At 43.6% G+C, this 15,155-nt stretch overlaps 1 protein-coding gene across 4 annotated transcripts in view; it reads right to left on the reverse strand.

The window, feature by feature from the left end:
• The window catches only part of TfAP-2 (transcription factor AP-2), a 73,687-nt gene that overhangs the window by 30,898 nt on the left and 27,634 nt on the right, over positions 1-15,155 (reverse strand). Inside the window, exon 1 of one of the 4 annotated variants that reach the window (XM_011315602.1) lies at positions 12,572-12,809. The exons of the other annotated variants lie outside the window; for them this stretch is intronic. Within the exon in view, the coding sequence (XP_011313904.1) occupies positions 12,572-12,616 (45 nt within the window). The 5' untranslated portion in view covers positions 12,617-12,809. Of the gene's footprint in view, positions 1-12,571; positions 12,810-15,155 lie in introns of those variants that run through there. 4 annotated transcript variants of the gene reach the window in all.

The raw sequence follows: 15,155 nt of genomic DNA on the forward strand, positions 1-15,155 counted from the left end.
TTTTTAATCCTTTTACGCTGTGCTGGCTTCTTTTTTTTTCTGCAGGTGGAGTACGTTGGTAGTTTTCTATTTATGCTTTCTCGAACGACTTCCATCGAGAGGAATCCCTCCAGTCAAATAGCCGATCAACGATCACGTACGATCGCAACCAACTCGCGGGCGCGTCTCGTTAGTGCTTACCGGTTATGTAGACACCGGTAATTCGACGGTTGTATTTACGTTAAATTGTTCACGATCCCGTGCGGTACAGGGATTGGTTATAATCGCATATATATGTATAAACCACAAAACGGTGGATGTAGCTGGGGGGGTAAGGGGGTTGTTTTCTCTCGGCCATTAGGCCAATATCGCCCAGTGGATCGGTGAGTTTATTATTTTTTACTTGCATTTTGTTATTCCTCTCTCAATACTTTGGTGCCTCAACTGGGTGGAACTTGAGTGGAGTTCTGCGGTTTGGTGATCATCGGAGGAAATCGTTACTCATGATATCATATTCCAGTGGGTGAGCGCACGCGTTCTCGTTATATATGTTAACATCATCCAGGTATTCGATATATCGAGGGCCCCAACGTAATGCTGGTGGTTCTTCTTAAGGTTCATTTGTTTCAGCCATTTCCTCTTATTCTAGTTTGTTTCATCGGTATATTATACGAATGATCTTGCATGATCGATTGATCTCGTTAGCCGTCTCGTTGTGGTGCTCTGTAAAATATCGATCGATTTGCCATTAAATATGAAGAATGTTATTTGTGTTTACGAGAGCTCTGGTAATTGTCGGTGAGGGAATGGAGTTGGTTGATACTTGGAGTGTTCGGCGGGATCAAAAGGACAAAGAGTTTTTGGCGTAACGAGGACACACGTCACCGTTGGATCGACGACAGTAAATCAAGTTCCGGAAGGGCAGGCAGAGGCAGAGGCAGAGGCAGAGGCAGAGGTAGAGGTAGAGGTAGAGGTAGAGGATGAAGATGAGGATGAGGAGGGCTTGACAATGTCGGGTGTATTCAGTATACATAGTGGTACGGTGGGTTTCGTCGTCACGCTCCAATTGGCTGGTCATCGAAAGTGAATGAGTCTCTGTGCAGGTGCACACAAGTCATACCTGTGAAGTTTAAGTGCATTATACGTATGCCACGTAACATCCTGATTATTTCCATCTCATTTCACCCGTGTATACATTTGAGAAGAAGCACCTCCTGATGAATAACTCTGGTATTTATGCAGAGTGCCGGTGATAAATAAAATCCATTGAGTTTGGATCTTCATACCGGATGACTCTTCTCTCCCTCTTCTTAGCCATCTCTCTTCCACTGATGCGGCCTTCTTTTCAATCCCGCACTCTCCTCACTCCCTCTTTTATTTTTCTTTTCCGTTCGGGTTTCACTCCTTCTTCCTCACTCCCTCTCACTCTTTCTCTTAAAGTCCCTCGACTAGTGGCATTTTTTTTTTCTCCTCTTGAATAAATTTTTGTGCCTTTTTATTTTTCGTTTGGAAAGAGGCGCGCGCTCTTGTCCCTCCCTTAACCCGAGAGATTCCGTTGTGCTCACACACTCGTTTGGTCCGGACCCAGCGGCATCAGGTCAACGCCCCAGTGACCAGCGCACCTTGTCCATCCACTCTCCACATCTTCCTCCTCACACTCTCGTCATGTGTGATATCTCTCTCTCCTCTCGTTTCCATTGAAATTTTGGAAACTGACGCTGTCGAGACCCTTAATCCAGTCACTACACCCAAAACATTTATCATCTTCAGGAAAATTCATGCAACTCCGGAATTCTATGATAATGAAAATTAATGAGCACGAAGTTGGACGAATGCATAATTTTTTTCAACTACTCTAACGATATTCATGGAGTCACCGTGATAGACACTCCATCGGAATGTGTGATAAATCGATTTCAGTAAATACTGACCATTTTTCTGCAATCGATTATGATTGTGATTTATTGATGACTTTTAATAATGTTGTGATAGCAAGTACTCGAAGCTTAATGAATCCGCCATTCATTCATTAATCGTAGAGAAGTAATTCAGGCTTTTACAAGAATGGACTGATTTACCTGTATGTGAATTTTGGGGAAGAATTACCACTGGAAATAATTTTTTCTCATGGAATAAAAAATATTTCCACTCTGTGCGGATTTTTTCCGTGGTTTGACGATGTCTGATAATGAATGATGCTGCAATGACCAACAGCTATTTATCAAGCGGTGGTCAGGTCGACAGAGAGGCTCGTTATCCTGCCGAACGACGGCCCATTCATAAAGATGATCTGTTACAATGCCAACATACATAAAAATTCGAAAAAAAGAGTCAGAGAATAAAGATTTCTCGGAATAAAAGAGGATAAAAATTTATTCGAGAATATAAAGATCTTGAAATGTAGTTTGTGTTGCTGTATAGGTGGTCATGAAGTCACAAAGGGATCACAGATTGTCCTCTGGATTGAATTGCAGTGTCCAGTTGTCTCGCACGATTCTCCACCGGCCATTACCGATTTCACAATTTTTATGATTCAAACAATTTTCCCTTGACCAAAGTGTCGTACCAGTAGACGTGTCTGCAGCTCGATTCGATCTCTCTGATTCCCTCTCTGTTGCTCCATCACGTATGTAAGAGATTTACCGGCTATTACTCGGCGAGTGACGCCCCGGTAAATAGTAATTACCTCGGGATGACCACCCCCGCGGATCGTGCAATTGAAGAAACACCCGGTGAATTTAATTCCAAAGTGCCGCGGTCCAACTCTGATACGGCACTTTATTTTGTCATTGGTAGATTTTATTTAGTCCATACACCGCGAGAATTATGGTGTACTGTTGGGTTATATGGAGTTGTATCAACTCCCGCACCAGTTGCGTGCAATTCTCGAGGACGATACGCACGTTTCATCATGTGGAATCCCTCCCCAGTCACCGGTGCAGGTCTGCATGTCACTTTTCTCTCACTGTACATCGTCGACAGCATCCGGCTCGTAAATTCCCCCGGCTGTCTTGTACTACTAATAATGACCACCCGTGACACTCAACCCACCTGGGATTTCCTACAGAAAATTTCAACGTAATGACCTTTGCCAGAGCTATGCTAATCAACTTGATTGTTAAAAATTTTATTGATCTTTAATTGCGTTGATAAAATTCTCGTGTGCTTCAGCGAGGATCACTTGTGAAAGGTGAAGCGTTGAATTTTTATCCACTCATCGATAGACGTATTCAATCCGTTGAAAATGCTTAACGGTACGGATTATTTATCACTGGTCTGTTGTATAATATTTTTAAATCATACCTGAAAATTATTTTACATTTACACGGACACCTGTTTTAGCGCCATTCAAAAATTTCTCTCTTTGGCAGTATCCGTTAAAACGTTTATACCCAGCCATTATGTATATTTCCTGCTGGATTTTGATAAGCTACGATAAACAATATGATTAATCCTGTGTTCACATGTACATGCCATACACAGGCTTACTCCTATTCCAACGATTTTACGATGGAAACTGAATAAAATAAGAAGTCAAAAGAATTGAAGAAATAAAAGAAATGGAGAGAAGGCACCCCACGGGGATTAAAGGTCAAATGTTTATCGTCTAGTCGGCATCGTGTAGTCAGTGCCAGTTTCCGTGTGAATCATCGAAGCCTTGGAGATTTGTGTATGCGCACAGGTGGTGGTGATTGCCAGAGTGGGAGAAAACGCAGATTAAACCGAGAATATACAAGTAAAAGGTTGCATTATTGACTGGTTATGGTTTATATATAACCACCGAGATATGCATGTTGAACAATCTCGCCTGAGCTTGCCAGTACCGTTATTACATCCATTACAACAGCTCTTATGACCAACAATAGGCACTCAATTACTCCCCGATATAATAGGTTACCTCAATCATTAATTAATTATTCAACGAGCCACGACACCGTTTAATGAGAGAAAATCGCGGTGTGACTCGACCGTGTGTAAATGATAATTCCATCGGGCTCTGGCCAACAATTGGCTACAGATTCACCGTCATTCATTCAATTCACGTATATATACTTGATTCGCTAATAGTCGCCAGTTTATCTACCTCATACACAGGTACTTGACACGCGTGTGTGCCATTTGAGATTCCTTCTCCCCCTCGTGATTCGCAATATCGAAACCACAGATGATTAATGCATGAGAGATATTTTCGATCTCAAATCCAACTGATAGGCTGTACAACACCCGTCGCAGGGGACTTTCTATCGCCTGCGCTTCCAATCGCGGTACCAACGCACCGCTCTTGGCCCCAGCTTTATTTGATTATACGCGTGTCAGTTGGGGGGGAAGGGGGGCAGGAGGGGGGAGGGGAGGCTTTCCAATCGATGATCGATCGCACTTACCACGGGATACATAATGCCATTCACGTACATCATATTTTTTCAAAAGGCTAATAATCCTCAGCCGATGTGTACTGGAATAATATTGACCGGTCAATCTCCGCGAGTCAATGCAACAAATTGCTCTTCCAGTGCATTATTAAGGGTTTTGCTCTGTTTTTCATTGTCCCAGGGGACTTGGATTTTATGGAGATGTTGAGAGGTGATTGGTGAAAAACTCAGTGACTCTAGGTGATGGGGATATTCTCGTTGATGAGGCTTGTAAGTCGTCAGCGATGAGATCAACACGCTATTAGCAACAAATCAACGCCGTCTTGATTGCGACGGCTCTCTCTCTCTCTCTCTCTCGCTCTCTCTTTCTTTCTATCGGTGATCATCAATGACGCCTTGACTCTGCTACTTTGTAACGGCTAATTGCCACCCGGTAACGAGGGACCGCTGAATTACGTCGTGTTATTGATAGCTTCTCGGTGGAATTATCAGGGGATTATCCGGAGAGAGGTATTCTTTATTAAATGCGTCACCTCGATTTATTATTTCAATTATAGTTGAGGTTCTGATGTAATTGGAAATAGTTTGATATTTTTTTTTTTTTTCATCGTTTTGAATAATGAGGTTGAAGGAGAAAAATGCGAAATACTCGCGCGAGTTGGGAACCATCTGGTGGAGTGCGAATGATGCACTACGTGTTTTCTGTACGGGATTTCTGTTTTACCGATCCCCGTACCGACGCAGTTCTCGTCAAGATGTGATTTTCCTCCGAGGATCCCACTGCGGAGGCTGCAGAGAACCACATCTCCTGGTGATCATTCAATCCCGCTGTTATCTCCCGAGATGCAAACGACTCGACCATCGGTAAAGGCGCATTACGATCTGGTAATAGTCTCGAGGGTGCAGTTTAGTCGATTTTCGAGGCTGATGCATAAATTCTCAGACCCTATAATTTAGGGTCATTAGGGAGGAATGCACGACTGGAGGAAGATATTTAGGATCGTAAAGCAAATGATTACCGCATTGTTGGAGTGCGCGAAATATCTAGGAATATAATGTATGAATTTATTGAAATTTTGAAAGGCTGAAATAGGCTGAGGATTTTTACGCCGTTTTCATTTAGCACGAGCGTTAAAGGGGTATAAAAGTTGGAACAATTAATGGCCTTACCGACACGGATCTTGGAGCGGAGGAGACGATGATTTACAGCCTTGGCCCCTCCTCCAGGCAGTAAGAAAATGAGGGATGAAAAAATGATGAAAACGAGAGTTGAAAAAAATTTGACAGATAACTGCCAGAGCGAGAGGATATGAATAGCATTTCCCGTGTCGGTTGGATCGTCGCTGGAGTCGTTGGAGAAGTTGTTCATGCTCCAGTGAAAGGTAGGGGGAGGTAGAAATTGGTCGTCTATATGGGATGTGGACATTGGTAAGTTGAGAACCCCAGGATGGGTGGCTCGTGCTGGAGGATGACCTCTGACCGTGAAGAGAGTGGAGCGAAGAGGATGCCATGGGCCGGGCACGCGAGGTCCGAAGATCCAACATCTCTTGGTCTTGTGGCCTCAGGCACGCGCTCCTCCACCACTTCTCTCTCTTCAACCATTCCTCTTTCTCATTTTTCTTTACCTCCCCATTCCCTCCACCACTGTGGAATGGATAATTCCATGCGATTGGCTGGGGTGTCGTGCCAATGCAGCTCGTGCAAACCAACTTGGGGATCTACTTTGAATCGGCGTAATGCAACCAAACGCAATCTTATCGTATGTAATACCCCATGATGGTGGGTAGAGGTGGATGATGTCTCGCAAAATGGAACCAATACTTGGATATAATGGGCACTTGTTTCGTGCATGAAATGATGCCACCACCTTCGATCATTTGAATAAACGCGTGCGGAGTTGAGATACTCCTCGTTCTTTTAGCCACATACAAAAGCCCGAATGATTCGACCTCCGGGCGTTTTCACATTCCGCCGAGAATTCCCGGGGGATGGGGTTTGTGAATTTTTTTTTTAAACTCACTACGCAGCTTCTCCTGTAAAGCCTCGATCCAACCACTCAAACGCATATCCATTGCGCGTTTCAAACAAAACCCTAAAGAGATCTGAAATATAGCAGCTGGGCGGTAACAGGGCGGTCCTCACTAATTATAATTGCAAGACGGCGGCATTGGCCCATAGGCTAATTGCTACGTTGTCTGACTAAACTCGGATCAGCCTCCTGAATCGGAGAATCCGAGGGGTCTTATCAGCGTCATCGCTCGAGGATTTTTCCACAAGAAACAAATACGAAATTATCAACAGGAGAGGGTTAAAAGTGACGAATCGGTGAATGAGAAATAAACGCCCTGGAATTTATACCGCGCTGAGAGCAAGAGTGTGTTATGAAAAAGGAAAGGAAATTGGGATTGAAAAGCAATTTATACGTGTGCTCTTTGAGCGTTAACCTGTAGTGCTCTCTTCGTCATGATCATGAATATGATAATTGAGAAACTGGCCTACAGTGCGGGCGTAGAATGAACGCGTTGTACTTCTCTCTCATTGGTATCCCCCTGAATTTTTAGCCTCGTTTTGCGCTTGTCGATCATCCCCCCTCCCCCCCTCAAAGTACTAAATGCACTGGATAAATTACCATATAATTAAATGAATAAAAAGTAGGTGACGGTGATTAAAGCGCGTCAATAGAAGAAGTCAGGTATTTTCCAATAAAATGTAGTGTGCGCATAAATTGGAGTAACAAAAGTGGAACAAATGCCCGTGACAACGAGGATGGATGGCTTTCTAGTGCAACAGGTACAACACCCAGGGCTCTCTATGTAACCTGTACAATTCTGTAAACTGATAACAGTAATTATCGTGTGTATATGGGTATGTTTATGTGTGTATATGTCACTTTGAGCAAGAGCCTCCCGCTTGGCCTGGAGCTAAACAGACAGTGCTGGATGCTGGGTGTGCTGGGTGTGCTGGGTGTGTTGCGGTTTGCTGTAGAGTAGAGCATAACAGAAACAGTGGACACGGTATTTATCAAGTGGGTGACTTAGGTGAAGCTGCGTTGGACCCTGGGCTTTGGCCTCTGCTCGGGTTAGTTTTCGCCTCCGGCGGCATACAAAACCGCGCCGGGCGGTTTCGCCTAATGCACTAATAACATACTGCCGCCGTCGATGATAATTAATAATGTATCGTTGCTCATTCTCCCGTGAGACTGTTCAGAGAGGTGAAAACACAAAAGGCTATCGCGGCCAAGTTACATCCTCCCATATTCCCGAGGTTTCCTATTTTTCTCATCTCACCAAATGTGAAAATCAAATCAACCGCCTAGCTCGGGGTGAAAATGCAATTTTCCTCTTGGCATTTTTCGCCGCTTTGAAAATTTTATAATGATCTAGCAACTGTATGTGAAATCAGCGCTCGTCCCCAGCCGACGGAAGAATAAGAATTTCTCCGTGACAAGTCCATTTTCCTCTGATTTCAATTGCAATAATTTTTAAGGGGTAAGTACTAAAAATATCAGTGTATTTTGCTGACTTCGTATTGATAGTTTTGTTCTTTTATGTGTCACAAGCTGCGACGGAGCTAAACGCAAATAAGATAATCTCCATTATAAACTGAGAAGGTAACGGCAAGTAAACGCGCCGTTGGAGATTATTTACTTGGCCGGAAGACAGTCAGGAAAATAGGTATACAACAATTCAAGCTCAACAATAAAGACAAGGGTGGAAGAGAAAAGGGTAAAAATAAAGAGTACAGGGTTGTCTGCTGTGCGCCTGTGGACCTCTCAACTGCTGCCAGTTTATATTGAAATTCTTGAGCTCACTCTGCAAGTTTGTTTGCATTTTCGTGGAAAACTCCTAGAGCAGGAGTCGCTGCCACTCGTCAGCACAAACTCGGCATAATTTTTCCCAACTCAAGGAAAATAGAGAAAAATTGATGTGAGCCTGAGGAGTCCAGGCTATGATTGAGAATTAATAGATATATAATTGAGGAGAAATTGTGATGATGTATTAAACTCGCACTTAATGACACTGTAATAGATCCGTAATAGATCCGTAATGGATCATTACAGTGAGTCGAAATAGAGGAGATAGTGTACGTAGATACGAGAAAATGGTGCAGATATAGAGGGGTCCGTTGGGCACTAACAATTCATTGTTGTTATCTTGGTTGTGGCTCCTCTGTCTCTGCATCTACATCTACATATATACCCATTATGGCATATGTATTATTGTCCTGGCGATAGAGAGGTGCAGATTGTACTTGGTAGATAGGCGAAATTGAGATGGCGTGGGTGCGATATTCTCTGGGGTGGGTCAAAGGGCGTGACACTCGTTAGGCCGCTTATTAACAAAAACTCGTAGACACGTGCCTCATATTCTTCATCACTCAAGGTATACCCTATTCCTTTAATGAGAATCATCAGAGAAATAAAATTCAATTGGACTGACTACTGTTTGGAAATTTCGAAATTCATCTAACGGAATTCGCGGAATTCGCGAAATTCGCGGAATTCGCGGATTTGGCGTAAAATTCAGTGGAAATTTTTCAACAGCGACGGAACTATAAAATTTGGATCTATGAATTTGATTTGATTTGTATAAATAGTGAATGGGGAAAATAGGTAGCCCCGTGGGGTGATGGGTGAATTTTTTTGGTGTTGTTGTGTGGAATGAGAGGAGAGATGAGCGCGATGGTGCCACGGAAATGAATAATGGATCTGAAAGCAGCCATGCCAGCGCCAACTTGAATATTCATAATGTGCCGCTATGTTCTGCGGCGCGCGAGAAACTCTATATGTATTTCAGTCTCTGTTTCTATATACATATACATGAATGTATAAATGTGCAACCAGAACGATGAGACGAGGAGGAGAGCTACCTGGTTGAATATGGAGCGGTCCGGGCGTTAGCCGCTCCAATGGGTCTCCAATACGTATTTTCATCTCAACTCGCAAAATTCCATATCCACATTCAAACTCCATTCCATATCATTATTATATCGCTACTATTCTTTTTGACTTTTGTCCTCCAGCCACATCACTAGCTATTCCAAGTTGATTGATTTGTGATTGAAAAATTGTTGGCCCAGGGTTCACCAATCCTTTGAAAAAATATTGCAGTGATAAATTCTCAAAAAATCAATTTAGTCAAGATTACATCCGGTCTTCAGACAGTTTGACAACTGAAAGTTGCAGGTCTTGCCAAATTTTTCGTGTTTAACGTTGATGGAAAATTACATCAATGAAAAATTAAAGAAAATCAATAAAATCCGGTGGTGATTTATGTGAGTAGCTTTTCTAACAGTGAATCAGGATGGAGAGAAGATGACATTAAAGGATTGCAAATGAAGAATTTTCTCCTCTCACTGTATGAATTTTCTCACATTGAAAACATCCCCCTTGGGGATGGATTTTACAGCTGCTCCAATTTCCTCAAAACAATTAACAATTCCGGTATTAAAAAGGAAAGCCGGTTTATTCGATCGTTCCACGGGTATTTTATTGTCTCCAGGATACAACTCCTAACGACGGGTCATCGAGCCGCGGTTGTAACCCGTATAAAAGCCCGAGGATGTTGGCCAAGTTTATTCAAAATCATCACCGCAGCACACCACTTGAGCCTTGTAAACCGTCGATCGGTACCATCTAATTGCTCGCGTGATTTGTTGCATTTCTCGGTTTATGGATTGCGTACGTACACCGCATAGGACACTTGGTGTACATGAGGACTCGCATTAGAGGGCGTTCCCCATTTTCACCCGCTTATTAGCGCCTGTTTTATCCCCGATAGTCCGATACTCAATCCAATATCCGCGGAGCCCACTGTCACGCCCGAATATTGAATATCGAAAGAGAAATTATATTTTTCAGTCGGAGTATATCGAGGATTGAAGAAGATTTACCGCCTCAGACAGGGACGAGAGCAAAAAATAAAGATTGAAGAAATAAAAAAAAGTATTGAACGTTGCGGCGAATGAAGGCGGAGAGGAATCGATATACGAATGCTAGTGGTGGTAGCAACCGAACGCGCAACATTCCAATCCGTTACAATTACCGAATAACTCGGATGTTGGCCAACATTGAGCGAAAAAGGGCCAACCTCAAATTAAGTTGATTAGAGGCTACCGGTACGTAACGATGCCCACTACTGGAATTTAACCAGTTATTATAGAGATACCGCTAGCATGTATGCGCGTCGAGGAAAAATGCCCCGTCCCGAAATTAGTTTCTCAACGTATCGTGCACCCCCACCTCAAATAATCCACACCTTCGCCTGGTATTGGCTCTATTTCCAGGGTTTTATTGAGGCAAATGTTTGGTGGTTCAGTGGTGAGGGGGAAAAAAAATAAAGGGAATTAATCGAGCGGTGGATGACCCGCACGAGATTGAGTGTAGGAAGGGCTCTCTGCGGCGATTAAACTATTCCTATATACGGTGCAGGATACCGTCCGACGGGGAGAGGAACACCATCCGCAGGGATGATCAAATTAAAATTCGACCGTGAGGCCCCAAGAATTATGGCAATTACTCCTCGATATAACCCTGTCATTAAAATTCTTCTTTGATTAATTTGTCCGGGTGTTATTTAACCGCACGTAATTCAAGCGGGCGTTAGTTTTTCGAGGTGAATTTTTAAACAATTCACGAGTGATAAATGGTTTTGGTTGGAGAATCACGCAGATGCAATTTTTAGAAAATGGTCTAAAATGGCCTAACCGAGGGAATTCGATAGGTAAGGGGAAATATGACATGAGAAATACGACATGAGTAACAGAAAGACGTCATTCAAAATATTTTAAATACGCGTCGAAGAGGTTTCGTGATGCGTTCAAAGGTTAACCAGGGTCCGGCACTCTGTCTGGGTGTAACGGCTAGTTAGCACGAAGATTGGCTATCGTGGTGTTATTGGAGATGGTCGAGTGAAGAAAGGAGGAGGAGGGAAGGATTGTTATTGGGATCAGTGAAACAGAGCGCGAAAAGGCAGTAAAATAGTGCGAACCTAAGAGCCATGTTATTTATTGCCTTTGCGGTGGCACAGGTGAAAAGAAAACGAACGCATTTATTTTCTCGCTCCTCGAGACCGAGTGGAGGACTGAGTGCATTTTCATATGTTCCATTAAATTTCAACGCCCACATGTGCCTCGTGACGAGCAGCTCGATATGTCCAAAACCCTCTATCCAACCCTATCCAATTGAATTTGTAGAAAATCAATGAGAGAATCGAGGAGCGTCTTGATGGCAAAACGACAAGTTTATTCGCCAACTTGTGGTGGTGTGAAAAGCGATAAAGCATTCTCCCTGTATTCATTATAGCAAACATGCAGTACGAGGAGTTGTATATGAAGTAAAAAGGCTCAAGTTCATGAGTTGCTTGTTCAAGCTAATCGCAGCTCAACTTTAACGATCGACAATTCCTATAATTTTCGCAATAAAAATAACCTCCCACCTCTTGTGACACGAGTCATGAGCAATTTACCGTGTTATTATTATGATTTTTTTTTTTTTTTTCACTGGTTTATCGATATATACGCGCGGATTTATGGGCACATGGCAAACAGTTCTTTATGTATACAGAGGGCATGGGGATGGTGAGTGCACATCTAGAAGTCGTAAGGAGACTCGTGGAATGATTCCATTGTGCCAAGATTTTACGAGTTACTTCTCCCGAGGCCTGTCATTACGGCGTTTGCGGTTGGCCGGGGCTCGCGCCGCAGAATTTCACAGTGATTTACGGCTCAATATCTGTAAATTTATATTCCATAAGGCTTTTAACGTATCTATTTCACTTGTATGACCACTTACGCTCGTTGACGAGATTTTCCTCAAGTTTTTGTCGAATTACGGTGCCACTCTCTCATTATGCCCGGGATAATGCGCAGGGCACGCGTGGATAACGACTCGGAGGTAAATATTTTAGGTGAGAGGTGCACGAATGCCAGACCCCCACGACCACCCACCTGAGCGTGACGAGCTACTCTTCCGTACACCAAGTCAATTAAGCCCCACTATACAACTATATATCCACCGAGAATTTTGGACCTCTGGTGCCTCGGTAATTTGCCCCATGATTTATTATCCACGAGTATCTCATAAAGCCGCATTAAGAATCGCATTAAATACGACGTTGCCGCACAAATCCGCGTCTCATACTATTATTTTACCCAAAATTATCAAGAATAAAGAGAAATTAAAAAAGGGAAATGAAGTTGAGAAGTTCAAGTCTTAACATTACCATTTGGTGCATCCTGGCTGTGTTGTAGTAATCTAGATTCGGCATTTGGTTACTTTCGTTGATGAAACCTTAACCACAAAGTACTATCAACAACTTGTCAATTCGAGGCTAAACGAGTGTTCAATCACTAATCACCGACGGGCCATATTACTCACGAAACAATCACCACAACAGAATTCTATAATCACTGAAACTATAACTGAGGAGTGTCAGATTGTGAATGAGAACATTACGCGAACAATGTGTTAAATGTTGAAATAATGAGTGAGGGAGATCCCCGTTGGGCCCCCCCGAGGTGAGAGTACTTGAATTACCAAAAGGGCTCACTTGTTCTGACAAGCCGGATATGACGTTAACCCGAGTGTATTGTTTGACGATATGTCTCGTACGTTTGAGGTTTTGGTATTGTGTAGGTTGGAGGCTTTAACCGTCGTACAGAAGGACTCGAGGGTTACTGCGCCCGCGGGGCCTTAGCTACCAGAAAGACGGGGCCCCAGCTTCCAGAGCCTGTCCGCTGGGGTGGGGAAGGTGGGTGCGGCCCCCACGGCTTCTCGCGGCTCCCCACGGCTCACCACCAGCTCCCCACGACTTCCCTCAAGCAACATTGAGCGTTGGGATTGGTCGGGGCTGGTGCACCGCCACCCAATGGTTTACCTTCTCCCTGGCCCCATCGAGGGGCCCACAAGACGCCCGCGCCACCGTATTGGATGAAAACTATGGGTACCTCCTGGCAATGTCAGTCTATTCTCGCATAATCCACGATTATCCATTAATTTGTTATTGATTGTTTATGAGAATTTTGAGGGATTATTATGAAATACGTGGGATAAAATAATCGGTGGAATTATTGATTGACCGGGGGTACTGTTGGTCTTTAACTTTTCTACTTTGTTATCTTTACACAGCTAATTGTGTTTGCCCGAGCGTCCTAATGATGAGAACGTCCCCTGGAGCGGTGTATGTCCTCGTTGGAGAGAAATGTACTTTTGTTTTTTACAGGCAAATCATCGCCTTTGCCAGTTTAAATGCACTCTTACCAGGAAAACCATAACCGCAGATTGTTTTTTTTAGCGACCTACATCCTGAGATCGGGGCGAATGGTGCCATCAGGGTGATGGAGTTTTGAAGATTCAAGGGGATTTTTAATGGTGCTGAGCCAATCAGAGATGGAAATAAATGTCGGTGGGGTTACGGTTTTGCACACCCCTCGGTCATATTCGACCACCACCGAGTAGATCATGATCATGGACCGTCATGGTGAAAATTCCCACGAGCCACTCCTACATTTACACTCGACCTTTTCTCCGTGTACTCATGAGCTCGTACACATGAAATATATTTTAAATTGAACGAGAGGAGGCAGCTGCTTTTCAATCGTCAGTCTAATAACTGTTACAACGTCACGTTAAATCACATCGTAAACATTGTTCTCGGTTGTTGTTGGTGTTGTTGGTGTTGTTGGTGTTATTTTGGTGTGAGCGGGGAGAGGAAGGCCGTATGTGTGAAATTGTTACGAGCGAGCTCGGTGGAATACAAAATAGTGTGGTGTAAAGAGTTGGCCGGCTCTATTAACATGTGCAGGTGATATGTACTTGTTGCACCTCTCGTAACGATCGTCGGGCTCGGTTAGCGGCCATTGGCAATCTTGTCAGTAGAAATGCACAGTGCATCCCAAAAGGGGAGACCGCAGAGCAACAATTTTCTCGGTGAATCAACGTCAGAAGGTGAATTGAGAATAAGAGACCAGACGAAAACGTCAAATTAAAGGTAAATGTCGTATCGTGCATTGAGCTTCTTTCTTATGTCTCGACATGACCGTGAGTTATGCACCAATGGCTGCAACTTCATGTCTCAGCTGAGGGCGTGTGTAGAGTGAGTTTGGGCCCGTGAGCAAGGGCGTGAAAGGAATCCCGACGATGAAATTGCTTTTACGAGGAATTTCGGAATCGGTTATACTGAATACCGCTGTTAACGTTCAATCGTGACAGCCCAGGGCACACACGCGAGCTTACCAGAAAATTTACGATTGACCCGCGCACAACGAAAATTGGTGGCATACAGCAATACCAGGTTCAAGTACAGACCTCTCCACCGCACCGGACACACACGGACAACTTTTTAACGAGATGCTACACGCTGCACAGCTCTTTTCACCACTAGAGGATCGATCGAGATAATAAGATCAGCGCTGGATACTCGCTTCACTCCATACCCAGAGATATGAGCTTCAACCACCTTTCTCACCACGTTAATTTTGTTTAACCTCCGCTGGCATCTCTATTCAATCTCGCCACTTCATCCCCTCGCAATTCAATATGCATCATTATTTTTATCGAACAGGTGGATTTTGTTATTGATAACTGGCCAGCAAGTTAAATTTTTACCGGATAAATTTAATTTATCTGTTGTCCATTTATTGTCTTTAAGGGATGATATGCTGAAATGGCGGTGAGACTTTTGAAAATAAGGCTGGTGTTGTGAAAATTTGGGGTGAATTTTCAGGGCGTAACCAAAGAGGTCGACTGGTGGATTATATGGGGAATAGATGGTGTAGGGTATAAGGTATCTTATTGATCTGGTAGCC

This window comes from Fopius arisanus, unplaced genomic scaffold (genome assembly GCF_000806365.1).
Source record: "Fopius arisanus strain USDA-PBARC FA_bdor unplaced genomic scaffold, ASM80636v1 scaffold00005, whole genome shotgun sequence".
NCBI classification, from domain to species: Eukaryota; Metazoa; Arthropoda; class Insecta; order Hymenoptera; family Braconidae; genus Fopius; species Fopius arisanus.